Source organism: Maniola jurtina, chromosome 27, assembly GCF_905333055.1.
Source record: "Maniola jurtina chromosome 27, ilManJurt1.1, whole genome shotgun sequence".
NCBI classification, from domain to species: Eukaryota; Metazoa; Arthropoda; class Insecta; order Lepidoptera; family Nymphalidae; genus Maniola; species Maniola jurtina.
Window position 1 is genome coordinate 1,103,842 of NC_060055.1, and position 11,193 is coordinate 1,115,034.

Sequence of the window (11,193 nt, forward strand, 5' to 3'; positions counted from 1 at the left end):
TGAAAATGTTTTAAAGATACAATTACTTACTATGTGAAATTCAGTATTAAACTTTTTTGTTGTGCAACGCCATGTCTTGAGGAAATACTAATGTAGAGACAGAACATGGCCAATGAATTAGTGATCTTTTAAACTACAAGGGTCCCTATTTTCCTTTTACGGAACCCTATAAAACATAGAAGACAGAAGTACCTACCTACAATTTGGTGGAAGTATTACTTTGAAACAAATTCTTTTTCTACCAGGCAACCAACTATAATAATTGTGAGTGGAAATATACGAGTTTCAAATTTATTCAACCAGAAGTAATCAAATAGCTGATTTTAGTTAGGTAATCTTGCTTTGAATAATATTATTATCTATTAACTATGAGGATTCTATTTGGTACCTACTCTAGCATGGTTAATTTAAAATTACACTTTTTCCTTTAATTATACAAAAATAATCGGTATTTAAATCGGTTCATATTTTCATAACTTATCTGTGATGGAAATGTCAAGCACTAGCGTCGCCATTATGGAAATGAAATGCATGACAACCGCTACGTGAAACAAAAGTAGATAAAATAAATAACTAACAAAAATTTCTAATAAATTAGACCATTTGGTAAGTAAAAACTTTCAAATCTAGTCTAGTAAAGTGATTGTATACAATTTGCGTCGATGCCAAAGCACCATGGCGTTGGTTAATCGATAAGGAAAATTCAAAAACCTCCAATCAAATCGTCATCAAAGGTGCACCGGTCAAAGATGAATCTTAAAAAGTGCTAGAAATCTCTGAGGTATATTGAAGACACTATAAATTAAACATGATGTGGTTTAAAATGTACATTTTTATCTATATCTTTACGTCAATGGTTTGAATCGAATCTCGAAATTATTGTGACAATAGTATGTCAGTTTTATTCAGTAACTCGGTGTAAGTAATGAAACCTGTGTTATAAGTGAATAATACCGTTATTTACTCATCACGTTGTGTAAATATATTAAAGGTTGCTGTAAGGTTTCATTGTAAACAAGACTTATCTTGGTAGCTTGGGTCAACATTGTTTCATGCGATATTTCAGTAGATATTTCAGTACGACGATGTTATATTAATTCAATAATTTCCTATTATATTTATTTTACCTATTAGCATATTATGTTGCGTCTCTGCCTGTTTAATACCTCAAAAACTGTATTTGTATAACCTTTTACATATTATACATTCTTATGGGATAAAGGCCTATGGCCTAGGATATGGGACCTTTGTCCCATAAGAAATATGCCTCTTAAATCCGACTACTTACTAAATCTTTGACAGAAATATCTAGAATGCTTTAGAATCCTCAAAAGAATCTACCACTGGTTCAGAAAGCCTTTCCTACAGAGAAGAACCAGAAATAAAAAGTATGATTTTAGTCTTTAATCTGAGGGTAAGCCATACTTTTGATGTGACAGTTGAAACGTAGAGCAAATATACCGAGTGGGTTCTCTAAATCTGTTATAATATATTACTTGATGATGCTAGCAACCTTTTTGTGGATATAGGTTTTAAGAAAACAAATGGGAACTCTGATTTTTCAGATTAAAAATAGCCGATGTCACTCTTCAAGCCTTTAACTGTACTCGTGTATAAAATCATGTTGGCCTTTTGCTCTATTGTGATGTGTTTGAAGGACAAACCACACTTTAGCATTTATAAATCCATTAAAACACTTTCTGACCAACAGAGTTGTTCACATATGAATTAAATTGCCGAAGGATGTGGTTATGTCAAGCTCTATTAACCAGTTCAAGAATAGATTAGACAAAGCTGCTTAGTGTATTATAAATAGATGATAGGGGTAGTGATGATAAGGTGTGACAACCCTCAGCAATGAGGATTATGATTCAGAGAGAGAAACAACTTTGTCATGTACAAAACTCTACTTTTATTCTAGGAAAATATGTCGTCCACAGGACGCGGTCGCGGATACACAGGGCGCCATCAGTTATCGCAGAGGGCGCCACGGCCGGGCGACTTAGAGTTAGACGAGAAGACCCCAGCCCGGACAGTCGCTGAGCTCAGCCCTAGAGTAACAGGTAGATATTGATGTAATCTATTCAGTAGCATAGGTCATATGTGGTACACGGGGCACGACCAGTTGCAGCAGAGGGCGCCACGGCGGGGTGACTCAGAGCTAGACGAGAAGACCCCAGCCCGGACAGTCGCTGAGCTCAGCCCTAGAGTTACAGGTAGATATTGATGTAATCTATTCAGTAGCATAGGTCATATGTGGTACACGGGGCACGACCAGTTGCAGCAGAGGGCGCCACGGCGGGGTGACTCAGAGCTAGACGAGAAGACCCCAGCCCGGACAGTCACTGAGCTCAGCCCTAGAGTTACAGGTAGATATTGATGTAATCTATTCAGTAGCATAGGTCATATGTGGTACACTGGGTGCCATTAGTTGTCGCAGAATCGCCACGACTGGGGGACTCAGGTCTCAGACCTAGACAAGAAGACCATAGCCCAGACACTTGTTGTGCTCAGCCCTAGAATTACAGGTAGATATTGATGTAATCTACTCAGTAGCATAGGTCATGTGGTACACGGGGCATCACTAGTTGCAACAGAGGGCGCCATGACTCAGACTAGACAAGAAAAGCACTTGTTGAGTCACAGGTAGATGAGACAGGTCATCTTGATATTCCGGGATAAAAAGTATCTTATTTGTTCAGGATGCTAGGCTATATCTGTGCCATATTTCATCCAAATGGGTTATTAGAATTGCGTGTGAAAAAGTCATATTATACATGAAAAGGCTATAATTATAAATTACAAAGAGGCAAGCTACCTCGGTACCAAATTTCATACAAATCGTTTAAGCGGATGGGTTTTTAGGAATCCCACGGGAACTGTTTGATTTTCCGGGATAAAAAGTAGCCTGTGTCCGTCCCCGGGATATAAGCTAACCCTGTACCAAACTTCGTCAGAATCAGTCAACCTGTTGGGCCGTGAAAAGCTAGCAGACAGACAGACAGACACACTTTCGCATTTATAATATTAGTATGGATACATGAAAATAAGATTATGTATATTATAAGTGTGAAGTGTGTTTCTTTGTTGGTTTGTCTGTCAATCACGCTGCCAAGGTGCAACGGATCGTGATTTTTGCATGGGTATAGTTAAAGATCTGAAGAGTGGCATAGACTACTTTTTATCCCAGAAGTCAGAGTTATATTGTACTAGAGGATGCCCGCGGCTTCGCCCGCGTGGATTTTGGTTTTTTAATATCCCGTAGGAATTCTTTGATTTTATAGGATAAAAAGTAGCCTATGTCCTTCCCCAGGATGTCTGTACCAAATTTCATTAAAATCGGTTCAGCGGTTGGGCCGTGAAAACGTAGCAGACAGACAGACAGACACACTTTCGCATTTATAATATTAGTATGGATAGTATGGATTAGTATAGTTGTAAAGTCGCATGCACCAGCTAGTTAATAGTTAGTAATATTAGTATGGTCATGAGTACGACAATGAACCAATTTCAATCTATTACAATACTGAATTTGCCAAAAATCCATTATTTCTCAGTGAGTATTAATTAAAGGGTCTTCCAAAATATGTAAAATCCACGTCCTTCATTAGTTTCAAGTGTGATAACCATTTTAAATTATCGATTAAACTAAAAAAAACGCGTTAAATCATTGTGACGTCACATGCCAGTATTTCATAGAAGCTCGCATACTAAGCGCGTGTTTTGACGTTTGATAAAAAGGTACTGATTTGTCTAGTTGTCAAACACTGGATTAAACTGTTAATTTCAGATCTGTCAAAAGTAGAGCCTGTCAAGCCAGACATGGAAGAACCTGTCAAAGATGAAAAGCCAGTCAAAGAGGCGGTGGAGAAGAGGTGTGATGATGACGCATTGCTGGAAGTGCTGCATGTGGACGAGCAATTTGCACCTCTATTGGTTCTGGTGAGTTATCGTCAGCTTGTGGACGTCCACTGGTGGACATAGGCCTTCCCTAATGAGCACCACCATATCTGGGTCGTCCTCACCTTTCTTATCCAACCATTTTCATCATGATCTTCAATTACTTTTTTTTTTTTCTCTCTCTCGTCTGGCTTTACAAAGATTAGCCAATGTCAAGTTTGTAGTTATTTGTAACAAGTTAGTTAAACTATACAAGTACATGGACCCCGCCTGTGCCGGCGCTCACCGACATACCCACGGCACCCCCTTAGAGCGCTTTCCAGTCAGTTTTAACAAAAAAAAACACTCCAAAAAGGCAGAGCACGCCCGCCAGCCAACACCAACACAGACGAAGTCCTCAATTACTTTTATACATGGTAGTCCTGTGTCAATCGTTCATTCTCTGCGATTCGGTCGTTCAAGTACTGATTACAGCAACGACTGAGATCTTTTCGGTCGTTCATCAGTCATCAGTCGTTCGGTACTTTTCGGTACTTCGGTCCAATCAGTCATGATTGCTCTTCGTTCCTTACGAATGTATCGGTATTCGGTACTCAGTCTCAGTCGTCAGTCGTGTATCGGACGATGAGACTCCAAGACGTCTCGATTGCGCACGCTCGTTTCGTATAGTTTCGCGTTTCGTTATAGGTCGTCCGACGACGCGGGTTCAAAATCGCTGCATTATTGTAATATTTTTCCCGATTGTATGCACTGTTATGATGTAATTACCTATCTTTTTAATTGAGCTTTTATTTTTAAACGTGTTTAATCATTATGTTAAGATTTATACATACTAAAAACCTTATGCATCTCATATTATACACGTGTTGCCTAAATGAAGTAGGTAGATACCCACGATTTTACAATGAACATAACAACAAGGGTAAATATTGGGAAAATATACCTACCTAGTCCTTATCTATATATTATTACTTACTATTACTATTTTACTATGATCTGTAGACCAATCATTTCTTTCAATATTTTTTAGTTTCATTCTTCGTTCTCGGTTTGTGGCGACTGGTTGAACCGGATCGGTCAAAAACGACTGATTCGTTCATCAGTACTTTTGCGCGACCTCAGTCAAATGACCGAATCGGTCGTGACTGACACAGGACTAATACATGGTATAATATTGTATATCAAATCTTTAAAAAGAGCAACTGCCGAGTTTCTTGCCATAGTTTCTCATCAAAAATAATATTATTCTGTTTTTTTTCAGTTGGAACAGTTTTCTCCGGGTGAAGATGGTATACAATTCAACAGAAAACTGCGACATTTCGAAACCACAGTTACTAACATGTGTCCAGATGAGGCCCGATTACAGTGAGTTCATTGCTTTTAGGGTTCTGTACCTCAAAAGGAAAAAAGGAACCCTTATAGGATCACTTTTTTGTCTGTCTGTCCATCTGTCTGTTTGTCTGTCTATCTGTCTGTCGTGTCTGTCAAGAAAACCTATAGGGTACTTCCCGTTGACCTAGAATCATGAAATTTGGCAGGTAGGTAGTTCTTATAGCACAAGTACAGGAATAAATCTGAAAACTGCGAATTTGTGGTAACATCATATTTAAAAAAAAAATTAAAACTTGTTTTAATTTTCAAAGTAAGATAACTATACCAAGTGGGGTATCATATGAAAGGGCTTTACCTGTATATTCTAAAACAGATTTTTATTTATTTTTACATATAATATTTTTATGTTTTTGATTTATTCTGCAAAATGTTGGAAAAATACCCGAGTATGGAACCCTCAGTGCGCGAGTCTTTCTCGCACTTGGCCGGTTTTTTTCGAACAGATGGACTAGACGAAACTATAAGAGTAATTTATACATACATTACTATATATTTAACCCGCGAACCAAAAAGAGGGGTGTTATAAGTTTGACGTGTGTATCTGTGTATCTCTCTGTGGCATCGTAGCTCCTAAACTAATGAACCGATTTTAATTTAGATTTTTTTGTTTAAAAGGTGGCTTGATCGAGAGTGTTCTTAGCTATAATCTAAGAAAATCGGTTCAGCCGTTTGAAAGTTATCAGCTCTTTTCTAGTTACTGTAACCTTCACTTGTCGGGGGTGTTATAAATTTTTAATTTACACTTGTTTATAGTGTATGTTAATACATTATATTTTATTATGAACTAGCCGATACCGGCGACTTCGCCCGCGTGGATTTAGGTTTTTCGAAATCCCGTGGGAACTCCTTGATTTTTCGGGATAAAAAGTAGCCTATGTGCTAATCCAGGATATTATCTATCTCCATTCCAAATTTCAGCCAAATCCGCCCAATAGTTTTTGCGTGAAGGAGTAACAAACATACACACACACATACAAACTTTTGCCTTTATAATATTAGTGTGATTCAAAAATTAATGTTTTTCTTTCCAGACAAGCGTTCGCGACGTTTCGAGCGGCAGCCCTACAGAGTTCTGTGACGTCACGCAAGTTGGCGGCCGTTGGAGCCTCCTTCACACGACAACAAAGGCAGCAATTGCTTAGAGCAGCCTTACTCAATGTTGTTATGCAAGGGACTTTTACTAGTAAGTATAAAACACTGCCTTTAAAGCCCCCATAGTAACTTGGGGTCCCTATAATGTAATATCAACCTCTAATTCCTAAATATAAAATAACCGCCGGGACTTCGTCTGTGATGGCGTTTGCTGGCGCGCGTGCTGTGCTTGTTTGGAGTGGTTTTTTTTTGTTAAGAGTGGCTGGTTTTTGTGTTAGTTGGTGTTTTTTTTTTGTGGTGGAACTGACTGGGAAGCGCTCTAAAGGGGCGCCGCGCGTATGTCGGCTGGCGCCGGCGCAGACGGAGTCCATACTTGTATAGATTCAATAACTTGAAAATAACTACAAACTTGACATTGGCTAATCAGAGTAAAGCCAGATTTCAAAAAAAAACACCGAAACTTCAAAGTCTCGATCACCGCCGTAAGGTCGCCGGCTTATCGGTGTTTTATAGGATATATTTCGGAGAGTGTGCACAGGAACTTTTCGATCTTGTCCCCCCATCACCATTTTACCACCGAACCGCAAGACGTCGGGCGAGTTTCCATCCTTATGTCGTCGACATTCCATCTACACGCACGAAACGTTTTGCGTCTTCATTCCTCTTACACGTGGCTAAGGTTTGGAATACTCTTCCGCGATCTGTGTTTCCTACCAATTACAATCCAGGTATCTTTAAAACAAGAGTGAATAGGCACCTTCTAGGTAAACGCGTCCCATCTTAGACCACATCATCACTTTCCATCAGGTGTGATTGTGGTTAAGCGCTTACCTATAGTGAATAAAAAAAAACTTAAAAGAAGTAACCTAGTTTGGTGATATGAGGATATTATTTTCATTACAGAACTGGACATTTTGGAAAGATCAAATCCGATATATTTGATAAATGCGGCGAATCTTATGGGAGATTATTTTGCAGGTAAATGAAAATGAATATATTTTCTTTAATTTCAGATTCATTTCACCTATTTGAAACGTGTTATTTTATAAAAGTCTCATTATTTATCACACTATCACACTAATATTATAAAGGCGAAAGTTTGTATGTGTGTGTGTGTATGTTTGTTACTCCTTCACGCAAAAATCACTGGATGGATTTGGCTGAAATGCAGAATGGAGATAGATAATATCCTGGATTAGCACATAGGCTACATTTTATCCTGGAAAACCAAAGAGTTCCCACGGGATTTCGAAAAACCTAAATCCACGCGGACGAAGTCGCGGGTGTCAGCTAGTCTAAATATATAAAGGAAAAGCTTACTGACTGACTGATCTATCAACGCACAGCTCAAACTACTGGAGGAAAGGAAACTAAAAAAGGATTTTTGAAAATTCAATGCCTAAGAGTTACCACTTAGGGTTTAAAGGGTTGAAGATGCGGGCATAAGCTAGTCAATGATAAAACTTACATTAAATTCATATTTAATGTAAGTTTTTTAAATAGCATGTTTTAGTCGCAAACAGGCGATTTAATTTTTTTTTTTAAATTAAATTATATACATGATATTTACATTTTATGACTCTTGCCAAACTGAAATATTGTACATCGACCATTAGAAAGAGGTTCCGGCTTTGTAGAGCGTTGTCTCTGTCACTCGTACCTATGTGACGTTTTGTCGGTCTCAGCGACAGAGACAATGCTCTGCGGAAACCATTATCTCTTTCTAAAGGTTGATGTACAATATTTCCTGCTGGGTACTGTATATATTCAAAGTCAAAGTCAAAATTCAAAGTAGGTACAATTGTACTCTTTTTGATGGTCGAAATTGTTAAATTTGTACGATATAGTGGTGATAATTAATTACGAAACTTAAAACTAAAGCTACGAGGGTTCCAAACGCGCCCATGTCTGAGAAGAGCCCACAACAAACTCAGCCGGGTATTCTTTTTTTATTATTATCACCACTTTACAAAATTATATTAATTATTTATAGATTCATGGTTAACTCTAATATTAGTTTTAAAGATTTCGGTGTTAACAGGCAATTTTGATAATTTCAGAGGCTCGCTTGTGCAACGGCAACAAAGTCCACATACTTGCCAATCCGTTGTTACAATACATGCGAGCTTTACTAGCCAGTGACGATTTAAGGGCACATCGGAGTCTTGCTACACAGGTTAGTAGCACATATTACAGTGTGGGCGCTCTTTAGCTTTGTTGCAATAAGCAGGTTTTTTTTTTTGAGCAAACGAGCAGGCGGGTCACCTGATGCTAAGTGATTACCGCCGCCCATGAACATTTGTAGCACCAGAGGTACCGCCGATGGGTTGCCGGCCTTTCAGGAATTTGTTGGTCTGCCCCTTGAATAACCCCATGTTGTAATTTAGTGGGAATGGGTTTGTCATTGCTTTTAACAAATGTCAAAAGAAGTGTTAAACATGTTCTTCATTTTTTTTAATAGTTATAAACGTGTTTTAAACAAAAAATGTTTTGTTTAAAAAAAAGTGTTGTTCGCTTAACCCTGCTCATAAGTTTCATAGTTGTAACTCTCGTAAGTTTCACAAATTGCCACTTTCGTAACTTGTGATGTTGCAACTCTCGTTTTCCAGAGTTACAACTCATAGTAGGCGAAGTTGCTTTACCAACAATCACTAGCTTTACGCTTAGTTGGAGGGAAAAGGGGAGTAGTAATCATGACAATTCTACCATGCAATTGTAACTCTCGAAACATACGCAGTTGCAACTCTCGAAATTTAAGCAGTTACTTACAACTTCCGTAGCATCTATAGTTGCAACTCTCATAACAACCAGAGTTGCAACTTTCTAACATACCTACGCAGTTGCAACTCTCGTAATCCACGCAGAATTTGCAACTAATAAATTACGCAAATTAACTTGCGTATATTTTACAGTAAATTTTACGATAAACCTGCATTGTTTATGCAGTTGAAACTTTCGTTTTCACTCGTAATAAGTTTAATTTCTTTAATCCACAGCTTATGCAAAATGGCAGAGAACTACTATCAGTGCTATCCCAAGATCTAGACGAGCTGTCCATATCAATACGACTAAGATTACTATCCCCACCACCCGTGAGCATTATATGGCTGCTCCTATCTGCAGATCTATGCCTCAACAAATTCCTCCCGCTACCCAACACACTACAACAATTCTACGCAGCCCATCTCGACTTAACCGTCGATGAAAGCTTCAGCGAAGTAACATACGGTTCGTGGAAGAAAAAGGACACAGATTATCGGTCAGATGCTAGCTCGGATACGGATAAGGCGAGTCAGAATCTATCCCAAATAAGTCTAGGTAACGACGACGATTCAAAACCTAAATTGAGACCTATATTAGGCGCTGGCGCTGGTTTGCTAAGGCAGGAGCAAATGACACAGGAGACGTTCGATACGTGGACTAAGAGTAACTTAACGAAGAGATACGATTTGAATTCATGGAGACAGTCCGATGAAAAGAAGGAAGATTCCGAACCAGTTTTCAACCCAACCGTTTTACCTCCAAACTTGCAGAACTATGTTGTTCCCGACTACCCTCCGCCAAACTTCAATAATTTCCAGGAAAACTATGCGAATTACTTACAACAAGGCGACGGGACGTATATACAGAATTTCCAAAACCAACCGAATTATAATGCCCCCGAATTCGTTCCCCAGTTTACAACGACAACGGAACCGAATATAACCCAACCGGAACGGGTCAACAATGAAATCCAACAAACAGCAAACGTTAAAAAACCTATAGAGAATTGGAGGAAAGAGAAGAGCGATTTGAACCCGAAAGAGGATTCAAATAAGAAGAAAAACTGGACACGACAACGTTCCAAAGATAATGTTAACGATGAGGAGAAGGAGGAGAAATTCCGTTCCGTCTCACGAAGCTCACGGGATTCCAGACCGTCTCAAGGGAGGTTAAACCGGAGGAACAGCGGAGAGGGGAGGTCAAAAACCCCTCCCAAAAGACATGTGATGGACGTCCCTCGGAACCACAAATATTGGGATCATGATGACAGATGTGACAAAGATTATAATAGTTAGTGACAGTGATGTGTGTATGAATAGATGTCAGTAGTTGATTTTTAATCTGTGCCTCCAGGGGACTGATTTTGTAAGATTTTTGACAGTTAGCAACTCGAGGGGACTGATTCTGTAAAGATTTTGACAGTTAGCAACTCCAGAAGACTGATTTTGTAAGATTTTGACATATAGCATCATCATTTTATTTTGACATTAGCAGTTTTTGACAGCAACTCTAGGGGGCTGACTCTGTAAAGTTTTTGACATTTAGCATTTCCAGAGAATTTGTTATTGCTTTTATTGTACTGTGGAATGGTCCAGGAGACTTATTCTATAACTTTTTGATATTTATTGATTCTTGTGCAAATGTCCATATTTTTAAAGTAGCTAACTAAATGTCAAAAATCTTACAGAGTATACTTATATGGATTGTGATTTGTCAAAATCTTGTGGGGTGGATGACAGTCCGCAACTGAAGTTGCTAATGTCAAAAATCTTAACAGGGCTCTCTCCATCACTTACTCCATACAATCGTAGTTCCAATTTCATTTGAATATTAAGCAACCAAAGTTCATGAAATTTTGCAGACATATTCTAGAAACTAATATCTGTGCCTGTGGTGTTTTAGATTTTTCTAAAAATATGCAGTTTTAAAATTACAGGGCCTCAAAGATTTGTATGTGAATTTTTAAGACCGCATAACTTTAATATTTAAAATCCGAATATTTCTGAAACCGAATATTTTAACTGAAATCTGGAAAACCACAGGCAT

At 38.4% G+C, this 11,193-nt stretch overlaps 1 protein-coding gene across 2 annotated transcripts; it reads left to right on the top strand.

Annotated features, from left to right (window-relative positions):
* Window positions 1-511: 511 nt before the first annotated feature.
* On the top strand, window positions 512-10,988 carry LOC123879136. Of its 2 annotated transcripts, none has more exons than XM_045926682.1 (8): window positions 512-606; window positions 1,941-2,063; window positions 3,791-3,942; window positions 5,162-5,265; window positions 6,324-6,475; window positions 7,288-7,362; window positions 8,445-8,560; window positions 9,381-10,988. In XM_045926682.1, exons 3-8 carry the CDS (start codon window positions 3,823-3,825, stop codon window positions 10,440-10,442), a joined length of 1,629 nt encoding a protein of 542 aa, XP_045782638.1. In that variant the 5' UTR covers window positions 512-606; window positions 1,941-2,063; window positions 3,791-3,822; the 3' UTR covers window positions 10,443-10,988. The 2 variants fall into 2 exon arrangements, with proteins under 2 accessions (XP_045782638.1, XP_045782637.1); XM_045926681.1 differs by having other exon boundaries at window positions 518-606; window positions 1,922-2,063.
* Window positions 10,989-11,193: the final 205 nt, after the last annotated feature.